The sequence below is a fragment of the Diabrotica virgifera genome, chromosome 9 (assembly GCF_917563875.1).
Source record: "Diabrotica virgifera virgifera chromosome 9, PGI_DIABVI_V3a".
Lineage (NCBI taxonomy): Eukaryota > Metazoa > Arthropoda > Insecta > Coleoptera > Chrysomelidae > Diabrotica > Diabrotica virgifera.
In genome coordinates this window covers 67,617,869-67,636,382 of record NC_065451.1, presented here as the reverse complement: position 1 = coordinate 67,636,382, position 18,514 = coordinate 67,617,869, and the positions used below count along the sequence as shown (strand labels likewise).

The following is an 18,514-nucleotide window of genomic DNA, read 5'->3' as shown; positions in this document are numbered from 1 at the left end:
TTTATGAAGTTTGGCAGTTATGTTTGGTCTGACTGGGAGTAGGTTTATATCTATATTTCATACCTCTACGTCATAAGGGGGTTACGTATGACGTCATAACTCTCAGAATAATGACGTGAAAAATACGAAATTAAGTAGGTGTACTCCTTGCTGAATTCCGAACAGAACCTTTTTAAAAAAATTTTTCTAGCTCAATCGGTGTCCAAAATACAATATCTTAAGCCTTAGAAATATTCTGAGGACAGAAGAAGAACGAGCAACAAATTTCATCGAAGAAAAGTCCAGCTGTTTAACTTTTGGACTTAAATTGGGCAAAATATGAATTTCTTAATTTTTCGAAACTTTCAAAAAATATCTTACCGAACTTTTCTGACGAACGGCAAGCAGGAGAAAAGTTCTGAGCACACGAAAAGAACAAGCAGCAAATTATAAAATTTTATTTAATTTTAATTAATTTTGTTTCATTTTATTTAATTTTATTTAATTAAAGTATTTTATTTATTTTCGTTTATTTTATTTTATTAAATTTTAATTATTTTTATTAGATTCTGTTTATTTTTTTAAATTTATTTATTATTTTTATTTAAGTTTATTCAGTTTTATTTATTTTTATTAACTTTTATTCAATTTTATGAAATTTTGTTTCATTTTATTTAATGATATTTAATTTTAATTTTATTTTATTTTGATTAATCAACACCTATATTGTTGGACAACCCCAAACCCAATTATAAATACAGGGTTGTTTTGAATGTAAATAAAATAAGCTAGAAACAAATTTAAGATTGCAACTGTTGCACTGCAAACTTTATTTTGTTACTTCTAACTAAACTTTATTACTTCAAACATCCTGTGTAATTCATTAAAAATAATAATAAAAACTCATTCACATCGAGCATTTTTTGTTTATTAATTACGAATCCCTTTTGTTTATTTTAAGTTTATTGTTTACAAAAGTTTGTTTTTATCTATTGAGGCAGAACGAAGTCTGCCGGGTCAGCTAGTTATAAATAAATTTTCAGATTATTAACAGGTCTCTATATAGGCTATTGATTATGTACTATAGAAAGGAACTACAACGTTAACGGGGTTTTATTATTTCATATGGTCAATGAATCTCTATATATGAAAAAACCGCGGAGTGCTACCATTTAAAGGGGTGCGTTTTTGAGAAATGGGCGAATTAGTCCCTGGGCACAGGTTACATTAGTTCTATGTACTTTTGGTACAAACACGTGTACATAAAAATTGTTCCTGGTTAAATTTCCTATCTAAACAGATCTTTTTAAAGTCAAAGATACTTTTTTTTACAAAAATATATTCAAAAGAAAAAGCACAAAGAAACCCGAAAGAAAGAAATTTTGTTTTTTGTCTCATAACTTTTGTCCACGGGGATATAGGTATAAACATTGCTTCACAGAAAAAAAACTTACATATCTTCTCTTTAAAATGGTGTTTGGTAGAGGACAGTAGGATTTACAATTTTCGAAATATGATTTTTCAAAATTCGCCACTCACAACAATTTTGGGCAATTTTCCTTGTTATTTCGCAAATATTGTTCTGTAACTTTTTTCTACGTAGCTTTAGGCATATTCAATGGCACATGTAAGAGGAATAGACATCAATTACCTTTAAAATGTTATACTGTATAATGTTGTACGACTTCTTTTAAAGAGGTTATATTTTTCAAAATTTTATACTTTAAACGAGTTTTTATATTTTTTGCGATTATTTTTTAAATTTCCCATTATAACTTTTTTTTTCTACATTTAGGTATATATTACATAATAAACAAGAAAGCTTATTCTGTTTACTTTAAAATGGTGTATTACAAAAAATTCTAGGATTATTTTTGAATAAGATATGCTTTTTCAAAATGTAATAAGTACTTGCAACGATTTTTGATTTTAGGAGTATTTTTTAAATTTCTCATTATAACTTTTTATGTGATTGTGTGTTATGATTGAATCTTATTTTTTATAGGTAATACTTTGGATCCACTTGACTCGGCTGAGCAAACTTCAAAATATGGATTAATTCCAATATTTACTGTCAAAGCTCCTGCACCACAAGCTTTGCTTAAAAAAATAGCATGTAAATATACCAAAGGATGTACAAAAAACTGCGGTTGTAGGAAGACAGGAATTAGTTGTTCAATATTCTGCAAAGAGTGCATGTGCATGGCTACTAATTGTGTGAGCTCTAAGATAACTGAGGTGTCTGAGAAAGATATTGAAGCTAATGCTAACGAAGAGATGGACTTTGATTTTGAAAATTTTTTAAATGTCAACGTTTAAATAATTTTAACTAAAGTGATGTTTTCTAAGACTAATGTTTATGTAATTTTTGTAAAAGAAATAATTTTAAATAATACAGGTAAAAAATATCAAGAATCACTCGGTTTCCATTATTTCAATATAGATGATACACCATTTTAAAGAACAGAAGGTAAGCCCTCTTTATTGTGCAATATATAGTATATTCATGTACAAGAAAAAGAAGTTATAATGAGAAATTGAGAAATTTAAAAAATAATCCTAAAATAAAAAATCGTTGCAATTACTTATTACATTTTGAAAAATAATATCTTATTCAAAAATAATCCTAGAATTTTTTGTAATACACCATTTTAAAGTAAACAAAATAAGTTTTTTTTATTATATATTATAGAATACTAAATACTAAATGTAGAAGAAAAAAAGTTATAATGAGAAATTTCAAAAATAATCGTAAAAAATGTAAAAAATAATAGATATTTTTTTATATAAGGTATTATACATATAATATATAATATAATATTATATTATATACACTGTATATAATATTATATTATATATATTGTATATAATATAATATTATATAATATATAATATATTATATAATAATATTATTTTATTTTTATATTATATTATAAAAAATCGTTAAAAGTATAAAAACTTGAAAAATCATAATCTCTTTAAAAAAAGTCGTACAACGTTATACAGTAGACCATTTTAAAGGTAATTGATTTCTATTCTTATTACGTATACCATTGCATATACCTAAAGTTACGTAGAAAAAAGTTACAGAACAATATTTGCGAAATAACAAGGAAAATTGCCCAAAAATGCTGTTAGTGGCGAAATTTGAAAAATCATATTTCGAAAACTATAAATCCTAATTACCTCTACTAAACAACATTTTAAAGAAGAAATATGTAGGTTTTTTTTCTGTAAAGCAATGTCTATACCTATATCCTCGTGGACAAAAGTTATGGGACAAAAAACAAAATTTCTTTCTTTTGGGATTCTTTGTGCTTTTTCTTTTGAATATATTTTTGTAAAAAAAAGTATCATTGACTTTAAATAGTGATATTTAGATAAGAAATTTAACCAGGAACAATTTTGATGTAGATATGTTTGTACCAAAAGTGCATAGAACTCACCCTAATGTAACCTGTGCCCAGGAACTAATTCACCCATTTCTCAAAAACGCACCCCTTTAAATGGTAGCACTCCGCGGTTTTTTCATGTATAGATGTCCATTGATCATATGAAATAATAAAACTCCGTTAACGTTGTAGTTCCTTTTAGCTATCTTATTTTGAATATAATCAATAGCCTAATAATCGTACTTAACCATATACAAATATGTGGTGGATTCGACAAATATTCAAAATGTCTCGATAAACACTGGCTTATCGAAAAAGTACTAAGAGGCAAAAAAGTTTTAAAAATAATGTGTTTAACTAATGGTGCGACAATAATAATTTAATTGGAACGTACACAAAAGTTTGGGGGGGTTTAAGGGAACAAAACCCCCATAAAATTTTTATGGGGTGCACAAATTTTACTTAATTTTTTTTTAAGATGTTGCTGCCATAAAAATGCCACATGTCCATTTTTAATAAAAAATCTCTGAGAGTTTTCGATATATGAAAAAAAAATCGATTTTCATTTTGTAACTTCAAAGGGCTGTAACTTTTTTTGTGTGCACTATTGTATATAGGTAAGTGAGGTTCAATCAACCTATTTTTGGCCCCAGAATCTGTGGTATAATTTACGACCAATCTTTTCGGGACGCCCTGTATACCACAGCTTTGACCAACTAATATTTTTTATAATTAATGTTTTTAATTTTAATTTTAAATTAATCACTTTGACATTTATGTCAAATTTCCGGTAAACGTTTACAGACTTGCCACTACTGGCGCTCGCGAATTTGTAAATATCCCCTCTACGTACGAGCTTACAGCGTATAAGTCTATGGTCCAAAATTGATTACGCCTCAATGACGTTTGTCAAAGTGACAACAATAGAATTACCAGACACCTTCGTGACGGATCTGTCATAATTTTGTCGCTGAGAAATCACGGGCAGGAAGAAGTTTTGTTAGTAGGAAACGTGGCGTTGCTATGACGTTTTATCAGTTAAAAATAGTCTAGTGAAATAGTCAATTAAAATAAAGTGTCAAAATATACTAAATAATTCATTATAGTATCAATAAATAAACTACATACCTGTTGTAGCGCCGGAGAATTGTACCCCTGACCAACAGTCTGAGTCCTCGCCGGTACCACCGGAGCTGGCGACATGCGCTTAAACATCTGTTGAACGTTACTTGGCACTGGAGGAGCTTGGTACGCTCCCGCTCCGCCCCCGACGTGGGGTGGTGGTGGAGGCGGCGTGTTTCTAGGAGGAGGAGGTGGAGGGGGTTCATTGAAACTCGGCGAATACCGACTGTGCAAATCGGCTATGAGTCGAGGACTATCCGAACGGGAACTACCAGCGCCACTGTCCAAAGCGGGACTGCCTCTCGGTAGTCCTAGCTCGCGTTCTATGCTCTGTTTGCGGATCAGCTTCGTGTAGCTTGGGGAAGTCGTCTTTTGGCCCATGGACGGATCGATCGACTGTTTGGTCAGGTAATCGAGAGCAATATCTACACGACCGTTAGTGATTTGTAGAGCACGTATTGAAGATTCCTGAAAGTAGAAATATATTTAGAAAAAATTAATTATAAAATGGTAAATTTAATTAAAAATTTTTCTTGGTAAAAGGTATATTTATTTAAAAAAGCCCATAAAGGGCTGCAACAAGAGCAAGGGTAACAAGAGCATGCTAAGCAATCAGTGTTACAAGAACATGCTAAGCCACCCAAAAATACTTAGGTTAAAACCTTTTAAAAATAGACTAAATGTCTTACATAAATGGAAACATTATAAAATCCAAAGGATGGATATAATCCCTATGGATATGGCCTTAGGGCAACATATGCCCAATCTTATTATCTTATCCAGATAGTATTGGGACCGTGCAAGTTCGGCAAAGCGACCTCTATTTCTACGCTCTGTACTTTTATTCGCACTTTTAATAATATTGGCCAATTATATTAGTCCTCGTTGCTGGATAATTGTCAAGGCCATAGTCCAAAAAAAATAATAAGAAGAAAAAATAAGATGCAGGTTATGTTATGCAAACGTAAACAATTGTATGTAGTAAATAAAATTAGTTATTAAAATGCAGTACTGCAAGCAAAATACAATTAATTACATTTACCTTTATATAATAATTGCATATTATATCAATATTGTGGAGCAATATATAATTTTTCTGCTTCAATGACAAAAGGTATGAAATATACGTCAATTTGACAATTTCAATTGACAATATGAATTATTTAAGATATTTGCAATATTTCTCTTCGACTCGAGCACGGTCGTTTCTCGTTTCCCTTCCAAGTACTTGCACATCGCGAATAGCCTTTAATAGTATGGGATCCGAATATAGGTCGATCTGTACCCATCTTCTTGCCGGTTGAAACATTTTTTTTATTAAATTTCATACATAGACAAATATTTCTAACATGGGTTGCCAATCAAAATCGTGTCATAGCTATCCTTAAGGGGGGGGGGGGCGTAGAGGTTGAAATCAATGTTTCAAGCACATTTTTTTGAAAGTATGGTAGAATTATTTTATTTTTAAATTAAATAGGCATATTCAGTAATCCCCATTCCACGAATATACGACTCTCTTGGATTATCGCGACAACGAATATTTTACTGTGCAAAATATAAACAACAAAAGTAAATTTCAAATTATATTGTTGTTTATTGGAGTAATTATTAGAGCAAAACACTTTTGTACTTCTTATGTTGCACACTAAAATATTCGTTGTCACGATAATCCAAAACAGTCGTATATTTGTGGAATACACCATACAATCCATAGATTACTCAAGAAAAAATTCAAGGAACAATATTGAAAAATAAACCAACGGTGCCCAATTTTTGAAGACACCTCAATATACAGGGTGTAACAAAAATACAGGTCATAAATTAAATCACATATTCTGGGACCAAAAATAGTTCGAATGAACCTAACTTACCTTAGTACAAATATACACACAAAAAAAGTTACAGCCCTTTGAAGTTACAAAATGAAAATCGATTTTTTCGAATATATCGAAAACTATTGGAGATTTTTTATTGAAAATGGACAGGTGGCATTCTTATGGCAAGAACATCTTAAAGAAAAATTATAGTGAAATTTGTACATGCTACATTTGGTCAGTCCTCTTGTATGGTGTCGAAGCATGGACATTAAAAATATCCACCATTAACCGTTTGGAGGCCTTTGAAATGTGGCTGCACAGACGTATTCTAAAAATACCATGGACGGCTATGCTGACAAATGTGGTAGTCCTTAAGAGAGCAAATGCTACCCGCGAGCTGCTTGATAACATCAAATATAGAAAGATGGCCTATTTTGGACACGTAGTAAGGGGAGACCGGTATAATATTCTTCAACTTATTATGATGGGTAAAATCGAAGGACGCAGAGGAATTGGTAGAAAGCAGGCCTCTTGGTTGAAGAATATCCGGGAGTGGACAGGAATAAAGAAAGCAGAACACCTATTTAGAATAGCTCGAGACAGAGACAGTTTCGCCATGTTAATCGCCAACGTCAAGGGGACTTGATAGGGCACGTTAAGAAGAAGAAGAAATTTGTGCACCCCATAAAAATTGTATGGGGGTTTTGTTCCCTTAAACCTCCCCCCCCCCAACTTTTGTGTACGTCTCAATTAAATTATTATTGTGGTACCATTAGTTAAACTCAATATTCTTAAAACTTTTTTTGCCTCTTAGTATTTTTTCGATAAGGCAGTTTTTATCGAGTTGAGGCTTATTTTTTAATATGTTTACATAAAAATTTTATAGGGGTTTTGTTCTTTTAAACCCCCCAAATGTTTGTGTACGTTTCAATTAAAATATTACTGCGGTACCATTAGTTAAGCACAGTGTTCTTAAAACTTTTTTGCCTCCTTGTATTTTTTCGAGAAGGCACCTTTTATCGAGATGTGGCTTCTTTTTCAATATGGTTCAAAATATACCTAAAAATGTAAATCATAAATAAATTTTCATATTATTACCAAGTCTCCTTAATATACAGGGTGTAACAAAAATACAGGTCATAAATTTATTCACATATTCTGGGACCAAAAATAGTTCAATTGAACCTAACTTACCTTAGTACAAATGTGCACATAAAAAAAGTTACCGCCCTTTGAAGTTACAAAATGAAAATCGATTTTTCCCAATATATCGAAAACTATTAAAGCTTTTTTATTGAAAATGGACATGTGAAAACATTGTATGGGAGTTTTGTTCTTTAAACCCCCCCCCCCCCCACAAACCTTTGTATACTTTCCAATTTAATTATTATAGTACCATTAGTTAAACACAATGTTTTAAAAACTTTTTTGCCTCTTAGTACTTTTTCGAAAAATCAGGTTTTATTGAGATATTTTGAATATTTGTCAAATCCACCACATGTTTGTATATGGTTAAGTAGGATTATGGACACTTGGTAATAATATGAAAATTTATTTATGATTTACATTTTTAGGTATATTTTGAACCATATTAAAAAAGAAGCCACATCTCGATGTGGTGCCGATGTGGTAACAGGTGCCTTATCTAAAAAATACAAAGCAAAAAAGTTTTAAAAAGACTGTGTTTAACTAATGGTACCGCAGTAATAGTTTAATTGGAACGTACACAGACATTTGAGGGGTTTAAAGGCACAAAACCCCCATAAATTTTGTATGCAAACGCATTAAAAAAGAAGCCGCATCTCGACAAAAACTGCCTTATCGAAAAAATACTAAGAGACAAAAATGTTTTGAAAATATTGAATTTAACTAATGGTACCAAAATAATAAATTAATTGGCACGCATACAAAAGTTTGGGGGGGGGGGTTTAAGGGAACAAAACCCTATAACATTTTTAGGGGTTACACAAATTTCACTATAATTTTTCTTTAAGATGTTCCTGCCATAAGAATGCCACATGCCTATTTTCAATAAAAATCTCAGACAAAAACGATTTTTATTTTGTAACTTCAAAGGGCTGTAACTTTTTTTATGTGCATATTTGTACTAAGGTAAGTTAGGTTCATTCGAACTATTTTTGATCCCAGAATATGTACTTTAATTTATGACCTGTAGTTTTGTTACACCCTGTACTTAACCATACACAAATATGTGGTGGATTTGACAAATATTCAAAATATCTCGAGAAAAACTGACTTTTCGAAAAAGTACTAAGAGGCAAAAAAGTCTTTAAAACAGTGTGTTTAACTAATGTTACTACAATAATAACTTAATTGAAACGTACACAAAATTTTGTGGGGGTTTAAAGGAACAAAACTCCCATAAAATTTTTATGGGGTGTCCAAATTTCACTATAATTTTTTCTTAAGATGCTACTACCATAAGAATGCCACATGTCTATTTTCAATAAAAAAATCTCTAATAGTTTTCGATATATTGAAAAAAATCAATTTTCATTTTATAACTTCAAAGGTTGTAACATTTTTTATGTGCACATTTGTACTAAAGTAAGTTAGGTTCAAGCGAACTATTTTTGGTCCCAGAATATGTGATTAAATTTATGACCTGTATTTTCGTTACACCCTGTATAATGAATTTTGTGGTGGACATCGTCATTAAATCATGGTAAACAAAAAATTAAAAAAGACTTACTAGCTTATTAGGCTATTGATTATGTACTATAGAAAGTAACTACAACGTTAACGGGGTTCCTGGGCACAGGTTACATTAGGGTGAGTTCTATGAACTTTTGGTACAAACACGTCTACATAAAAATTGTTCTTGGTTAAATTTCCTATCCAAATATAACTTTTTAAAGTCAAGGATACTTTTTTTTACAAAAATATATTGAAAAGAAAAAGCACAAAGAAACCCAAAAGAAAGAAATTTTGTTTTTTGTCCCATAACTTTTGTCCACGGAGATATAGGTATATATAGACATTGCTTCATAAAAAAAAACTTACATATTTTATCTTTAAAATGATGTTTGGTAGAGGTCATTAGGATTTACAGTTTTCGAAATATGATTTTTCAAAGTTTGCCACTCACAGCAATTTTGGGCAATTTTCCTTGTTATTTCGCAAATATTGTTCTGCAACTTTTTTCTACGCAACTTTAGGCATATGCAATGCTACATGTAAGAGGAATATAAATCAATTACCTTTAAAATGTTCTACTGTATAATGTTGTACGACTTCTTTTAAAGAGGTTATCTTTTTCAAGATTTTATACTTTTAACGAGTTTTTATATTTTTTACGATTATTTTATAAATTTTCCATTATAACTTTTTTCTACATTTAGGTATATATTATATTATAATAAAAAAGAAAGCTTATTCTGTTTACTTTAAAATGGTGTATTATAAAAAATTCTAGGATTATTTTTGAATAAGATATAGTTCTTGCATCGATTTTTGATTTTAGGATTATATTTTAAATTTCTCATTACAACTTTTTTATGTGATTGTGTGTTATGATTGAATCTTATTTTTTATAGGTAATACTTTGGATCCTCTTAACTCGGCCGGGCAAACTTCAAAATATGGATTAATTCCAATATTTACTGTCAAAGCTCCTGCACCACAAGCTTTGCTTGAAAAAATAGCATGTAAATGTAACAAAGGATGTATAAAAAACTGCGGTTGTAGGAAGATAGGAATTAGTTGTTCAATATTCTGCAAAGGGTGCATGTGCATGGGTACTAATTGTGGGAACTCTAAGATAACTGAGGCGTCAGAGGAAGATATTGAAGCTAATGCTAACGAAGAGATGGACTTTGGTTTTGAAAATTTTTTAAATGTCAACGTTTAAATAATTTTAACTAAAGTGATGTTTTCTAAGACTATTCTTTATGTAATTTTTGTAAAAGAAATAATTTTAAATAATACAAGTAAAAAATATCAAAGAATCACTCGGTTTCCATTATTTAAATATAGATGATACACCATTTTAAAGAACAAAAAATAAGCCCTCTTTATTGAGCAATATATAGTATATTCACGTACAAGAAAAAAAAGTTATAATGAGAAATTTAAAAAATAATCCTAAAATCAAAAATCGTTGCAAGTACTTATTACATTTTGAAAAATAATATCTTATTCAAAAATAATCCTAGAGTTTTTTGTAATACACCATTTTAAAGTAAACAAAATAAGCTTTTTTTATTATATAATATATAATATATACCTAAATGTAGAAGAAAAAGTTATAATGAGAAATTTCAAAAATAATCGTAAAAAATGTAAAAAATAATATTTTTTTATATTAGGTATTATATAATATATAATATAATAATTATATTAAATATACTATATATAATGTAATATTATATAATATATAATATATTATATATTAATATTATTTTATTTTATATTATATTATAAAAAATCGTTAAAAGTATAAAACCTTGAAAAACCATAATCTCTTTCGAAAAGAAAAAGTCGTACAACGTTATACAGTAGACCATTTTAAAGGTAATTCATTTCTGTTCCTATTAAGTGTACCATTGCATATACCTAAAGTTACGTAGAAAAAAGTTACAGAACAATATTTGCGAAATAACAAGGAAAACTGCCCAAAATTGCTGTGAGTGGCGAACTTTGAAAAATCATATTTCGAAAACTATAAATCTTAATTACCTCTACTAAACAACATTTTCAAGAAGAAATATGTAGGTTTTTTTTCTGTAAAGCAATGTCTATACCTATATCCTCGTGGACAAAAGTTATGGGACAAAAAACAAAATTTCTTTCTTTTGGGTTTCTTTGTGCTTTTTCTTTTGAATATATTTTTGTAAAAAAAAGTATCATTGACTTTAAAAAGTGATATGTAGATAGTAAATTTAACCAGGAACAATTTTTATGTAGGTATGTTTGTATCAAAAGTGCAGAGAACTCACCCTAATGTAACCTGTGCCCAGGGACTAATTCACCCATTTCTCAAAAACGCACCCCTTTAAATGGTAGCACTCCGCGGTTTTTTCATATATAGATGTCCATTGACCATATGAAATAATAAAACCCCGTTAACGTTGTAGTTCCTTTTAGCTATATTATTTTGAATATAATCAATAGCCTATATGAGTTTCTCGAAGTAACGCTGTCGAGTTTTTTTAGTTTTATCGAATTTTGACTTTTTGATATCACTCACAAATCAAAACGATTTTTTTTAAAGGGTAAAAATCAACATATTTATTATTGTTAAACAAAAAATAAGCATAAAACAAAAAATATCTCGACAGCGTTACCTTAAGGAATGTCTAAAGACAATATGTACAAGATTCCAGGTGAGTTGGCAAAGTAGTTTTTGGGTTACAATGTCTACAGCCTTTGAAAAAAGTAGTTTTGAGAAAAACGCGTTTAAAGTATTGTCAACTTTTATTTTCAATTTCTTTTTTGTCTGTCAAATCGTAAAGTGATGCACACCGGAATATGTTTTTGAATCGCGGAGCAATTTACAAAAGAAAATGAAAACAGCTGTTGACCGTTTCTTACCACGCTCAAGCGCACTGGCGCGAACTTGCTGCAAAGCAAGTCGAAGGTAGTGAGATAGTATTGAATATCTCTACCTTCGACTCGCTTGTTGTACAACGGTCAACAGCTGTTCTCATTTTCTTTTGTAAATTACTCCGCGATTCAAAAAGATATTCCGGTGTACATCAATTTACGACTTGAAATAAAAAAAAATGAAAATAAAAGTTCACAATACTTTAAAAGCTTTTTCCTTAAAACTGCTTTTTTCAAAGGCTGTAGACATTGTATAGTATTTTTACTACAAAAACGTTATTACGTAGGTCAAAATTTTTGACGTAAGAGAACTGTCAAAACATTAGAATGTGACTTTTCATTATTGCTATGTTTATTATAAACACGGCAATAATGAAAAGTCACATTCTAATGTTTTGACAGTTCTCTTACGTCAAAAATTTTGACCTACGTAATAACGTTTTTGTAGTAAAAATACTATAACTCAAAAACTACTTGACCGACCCACCTGGAATTTTGTATATGTTTTCTTTAGACATTCCTTGACGTAATGCTGTCGAGATATTTTTTGTTTAATGCTTATTTTTTGTTTAACAATAATAAATATGTTGATTTTCACACTTTTTTGCAAAAAAATTCCATGTTTTGACTTCTGAGTGATATCAAAAAGTCAAAAGTCGATAAAACTAAAAAACTCGACAGCGTTACCTCGAAAAACTCATAAGCTAATAAAATCTTTTTGAATTTTTTGTTTACCATGATCTAATGATGAGTTCTGATGTCCACTGCAAAATTCATTATATTTTGAAGTGTCTTCAAAAATTTGCCACCGTTGGCTTATTTTTTAATATTTTTTCTTGAATAATCTATGAATTGTACTGAATATGCCTATTTAATTTAAAAATAAAATAATTCTACCATACTTTAAAAAAAATGTGCTTGAAATATTGATTTCAACCCCTACGGCCCCCCCTTAAAGATATCTATGACACGATTTTGATAGGCAACCCATGCTCGAAATATTTGTCTACATATAAAATTTAATAAAAAAAATGTTTCATCCAGCAAGCACATTGGCCTATATTCGGATCTTGGACAAAACTTTCTTAAAAATCATAGAAAAAGATCATATTTTACATACCTCTGAATAACCCAGTTGCCTTAGCTGGATGACATCTTTATCGTTAACATTCCCTCCTCCTCCAGATGTAGAACTCAATGAGCTAACTCCACTGGTTGCCGAAAAACTGGATATGGTACTGGCGGCACTCGAACTCATCGCCTCGCTGCCACTTTTAGCGAATGGCCTCAGAGAATTCTGGATCTCTTCCATTGCTTTTTGATGGTAGCCCGGAGACCGGGCTGATGTGTTTGGATTCATGATGATTAGAGTGCGAGGCTGTTGGCCCATACTGGGCCTCACGCGAGGCTCACAATGCTTTTACATCTACTCAAATGGTGCAGAAAGAGTATAAAACATTCCAGGATGATACAGATCCAACAGATTAAAGTTTTTCTGGAACAAAAATACTTTATTAAGAGTGCAATTAATTCGTAGTATTCTCTAGGAATAGATAGGAATATTTTTGAATTCCAGAATAGGAATAGATTTGAGCATATTTTCTCTATCTCCTTTATTCGCGGTGTGCAAGTACTTGGAGGAGATACGAGAAACGATCGTGCGAGAATAGCGGAGAAATATTGCCAACTTTCTTAAATAATTCATATTGTCAATTGAAATTGTCAAATTGACGTATATTTCATACCTACTGTCATTGAAGAAGAAAAATTATACAATAGAACCCCGCAAATCCGAACTAATTGGGGGGACACCCTGTTAGGATTTCAAAAAGTTCGGATTATCCGAAAGTTAGCCTAACTATTATAATAATTCAAAGCTTTCGTTGTCGTTGATTTTGAGTCGCAAAACGTTCTCGCAAGAGCGTGGACAATATTTTTGGACTTAAGTTAACTGCAAGGGAACCGAAGTAAGTTTATAATATTTAACCTTTATAAGCACTACGTATAAAGTAATGTACCCTCGGAGATCCGTGGAAAAAATTTACACCCAAAATAACAAAATTCAGTTTGGCAACACTGTGCGAATGTTGATAGTAACATCCTTTTTAAGATAAGCACAACTGTAATTTAACTGTAATTTAGTCCAAACAAATTAATATATTTTTTTTGCCAACAAAAATGACATTTTTCAACCAAATAATGTTTCAAATATGATGTGCAAAATAATTTTTAATTGGGTTCTGCTAATGGGCTTGCTTTTTTGTCATTAAAGTAAAAAAACTAAATTGTACTCATTAAATCAATGTTGTCCGGTTATCGTCTTAATTATTTTAACTGTACTAATATCCGTTGAGTAATTCTGAATGATTAATAGGTCGTTAAAACATTTTATCTGTAGCGGCTTCTGGAATATCTTAAAATATCGAATTTCATTGATAAAATGCGCATATTCCACCGATCTTCGCTTCGACAATACCTACATATTCGTTTTAAAGAAATTGTAAATGCCAAAGTCGGATTAATCCTACATTGTTCAATTTTCTGGCTTTACTCTGTATCATAAAAATTTTTTTCAATTTTTTTCTCTTTCTGTTGGTTCGGATTAGCGGGGTTCGGATTTGCGGGGTTCTACTGTATATTGGTCCACAATATTGATATGATATGCAATTATTATATAAAGGTAACTTTAATTAATTGTATTTTGCTTGCAGTAGGTACTGCATTTTAATAAATAATTTTATTTACTACATACAATTGTTTACGTTTTAATAACATAACCTGAATCTTATTTTTTCTTCATTATTTTTTTGGACTATGGCCTTGACAATTATCCAGTAACCAGGACTAATATAATTGGCCAATATAATTAAAAGTGCGAATAATGTTGCTGAGCCGTAGAAACCAGGTGTCACTTTGCCGAACTTGCTCGGTCCCAATAGTTAAATTCTTCAACAAATCTCTTACGAATTTTATGTATAGTGGGCACTTGTTTTTCAGTTATATTATAACTATACACATACACATAAAATTAGTAAGAGATTTGTTGAAGAATTTGACTATAAAGGAGGCAAAGAAAGTATGCTCGCGTCTATTCCTATTCCAGTCAGGGTGTATTTGTAATAAAAATAATCTAATAAGAAGTTGTTCTTGGTACACAATTATTGTTATTTATTATTTATTTTTTCAAAAAGTATTGAAATTTCAGTAGAATTAATATGTAGCGAAGAAAAAAAAAGATATCCGTGATATTGATATTATTAGCTTGAGATCTGGCCCAACTGCCATATTTCCAGGTTTAACTCTACACAAATTTTCACAATGTATTTACACCTTTACTCCATCTGTATATAAGGGATATGGGAAAATGTACTGTAACATTTAGTCGAAGAGATAGAAGCGGATTTTGCTCGTGATAATATGGAAAAACTATATGGGGATATGTTGAATTAGTTGTGTACATAACTTTCCCCAACGGGCGGAAACCAGAGTGGGGGACGAGGGTAGTTATAAGGAGTCAAAGTCGCGGTTTTTATTATTTTTCTTGTGACGCTCATGATCGAGATAGTGCACCAAAGTTTGGTAATAAGTAAACCATGACAGAACTAAGTAAAATTCCCTAGAGGCGGAAACCAGAGTTGGGGACGAGGGTAGTTATAAGGTGTCAAATTCGCGGTTTTTATTTATTTTTGTGACGCTCATGATGGACATAGTGCACCAAAATTTGGGAATAACTAGGACATGACGTAACTAAGTAAAATATCCAGGGACGGAACGCTGCGTGACCGACAAAGGGGTGGGGGCAGGGGTGAATATAAAGTTATAAAGGATTTTTTGTGACATTCGTGATCCGAGATAGTGAACCACAATTTGGGAGTAATTGGATCATGACGTAACTAAACAAAATCTTCAGGGGTGGAAACCAGAGTTGGGGACGAGGGTAGTTTTAAGGGGTCAAAGTCGCAATTTTTATTATTTTTTTTGTGACGCAGCACAACATTTGTCCCCTAAGCAGCGTTCCGCCCCTGGAGGTTTTACTTAGTTACGTCATGACCTACTTATTCCCAAATTTTGGTACACTATCTCGATCATGAGCGCCACAAAAAAAATAATAAAAACCGCTACTTTGGCCCCTTATAAGTAGATATGTATAGGAAAATATATTGTAAAATAAATGAGCAAAATTGGTGAATCAGCGAATGAGCCTTGAAGGGCCCGTAGTCAAACAACTCCAAAGAAAAAAAAATACCCTCGTCCCCACTCTGGTTTCCGCCTTTGGGGATTTTACTTAGTTATGTCATGGTCTACTTATTCTCAAATTTAGGTACACTATCTCGATCATCAGGAACGTCACAAAAAATCCCTTATAATTTTTGTTCACGCCTGCCCCTAACCCTTTGTCGGCCACGCAGCGTTCCGCCCCAGGAGATTTTACTTAGTTACGTCATGACCTACGTATTCCCAAATTTTGGTGCACTCGATCCATCATGTGGTGCACCACATCTCGATCATGAGCGTCACAAAAAATAATAAAAACCGCGACTTTGACCCCTTATAACTATCCTCGTCCCCCACTAACTTTTGTTCTTTTTCTGATCTCTTCATCTCTTCGTTTTTGATTTTGTCTCGGCTAGTGTCCGATTTATAGGGCAGGTCGTAATTAAAAAATGCAAAGATGTAAATTAATCTCATGAATATTTCCTTATTAAGAACCAGATTGCTGATATTTATGTATAAGTAAAATTTTAAAATTTGAAAACATAATAATTTCGGCGTTCAATGGGTTTATTTAAATTTTTAATAATAACTGTAACTCGGGGTAAAAATGGCGCTACACAACAATTACAGCAAATAAAATGTATCCAGGTCCATTCGTTTGTGACACGACGTCAAAGATGGGCCGTTCGATGTCACTGCAGCGATATTTACACTACACTCTTCACTTCATTTTTAGTGGATACAATGTTCCATCTTTTATTTTGGCTGAATATTGTAATTTTCAAGTCGCTGCTGGACCTGAAGGTAAGTCATTTTTGAGTGCTCATCTAAAGCATCTATATCTATGTATTTGCAAATGTCCTATGGTTGCATGAGTCGAATATGAATCAATGAATGTGTGTATACAGGGTGTTAATAAATAAGTATGACAAACTTTAAGTGGTAGGTCTACATGAAGAGAACAACCCGTAATCAGCTGTCTCAATACCAACATGGTTTTGTTGTGGTCACACAATATATTTCAGAGGCCCTAGATAATAGAAGTCAAGTTGATGTCGTCTATACTGACTTTTCGAAGGCGTTCGATAGACTTCACCACGGAGTATTGCTTTCTAAATTGTCACTTTGGTCTTTCTGAGGATGCAGTGACTTTTATGAGGTCTTACTTGTCAAATAGAACGCAGTTTGTTTCTTACAATGGTTACAAATTATCAAAGTACCTAGCTTCTTCAGGGGTTCCACAAGGTTCTAATCTAGGTCCATTATTGTTCCTGTTATTTATTAACGATCTGTGTGAATCTATTTCTGCACCATGTTTACGTTATGCCGATGATTTAAAGATTTATTCGTTGATAAGCGACCTTAACAATTGTCATTTTCTGCAGAGTGAACTGAACCGCGTACATGAATGGTGTAAGCAAAATCATCTGAATCTTAATGCCAATAAGTGCAAAGTAGTTAGTTATTCCAGGAAACAGTCTACTATATACCATCCTTATATTATGGATGACAAGGGACTGGAACGTAAACTGGAATATGCCTCTATCATTTGGTCACCATTTTATGATGTACATATCCAAATTATAGAATGGGTACAGCGTAAATTTTTAAAATTTTTGTCTTACAAAATTAATGGTATATATCCTAGAAGGAGTATCAGCAATAATGAGTTATGTAGCGGTTTGGACGTAGTATCATTAGAATCTAGATATTCCTGTACAAGCTACTACATAATCTCATTGGCAGTCCTGATATCCTTCGACAAATAAATTTTAACGTTCCTATCCAGTAAGAAATTCGATTACATTCAGAAATACACAAGCTAGAACTAACCTTATGTTGAATTCTCCTCTATTCGTCATGCTATTATAATGCCTTAAGTATTTACTGCAATATATTTAACTGCAGTTTAAAACAACTTATTTCTAGGTCCAAGATCTGTCTAGGTGATTAATAATTTATTTCTTTACATTCAAATATAGTTTTGTAAAATTTTTGATGTGTTATTGGTACCTATGAATTACTAATATTTCATTTAATTTTTTGTGTGTAATATTTTGTCCTGTAAATGGATTCTGTTGGGCAATAAACGCTATTATTATTATTATATGAAAACGTAATGACAGTTTGCTCTATAAACATATGTCCGCAAATGCTTCGTTTCGGATATACCGGGTGTCAAAATTTGTTTTACAAACTGACGATTTATTTATTGCTCTAAAACCGGTTGAGGTATGCAAATGAAATTTGGTGGGTTTTAAGACGTAGTTATTGATAATTTTTTGACACATACCAGTACCTCTTGGGCCAAAAAAACAAAAAAAAAACAACAAAATTATAGACAATTCCTGAATTTTTTTCTTGCTCCCAAATAGGTTTAAAACGCCCTTTTTGAGGCTTTTAAAAAGTTTTCCTCGAAGCGAA

General features: G+C 31.4%; 1 protein-coding gene across 1 annotated transcript in view; it reads right to left on the bottom strand.

Moving 5' to 3' along the window:
* LOC126892475 (serine/threonine-protein kinase Warts) overlaps window positions 1-18,514 on the bottom strand; it is a 124,024-nt gene that overhangs the window by 96,309 nt on the left and 9,201 nt on the right. The window contains exons 2-3 of the mRNA XM_050662006.1: window positions 12,996-13,370; window positions 4,500-4,961 (exon numbers count right to left, since the gene is read on the bottom strand). Coding sequence (XP_050517963.1) covers window positions 4,500-4,961; window positions 12,996-13,265 — 732 coding nt within the window. The 5' untranslated portion in view covers window positions 13,266-13,370. The remainder of the gene's footprint in view (window positions 1-4,499; window positions 4,962-12,995; window positions 13,371-18,514) is intronic.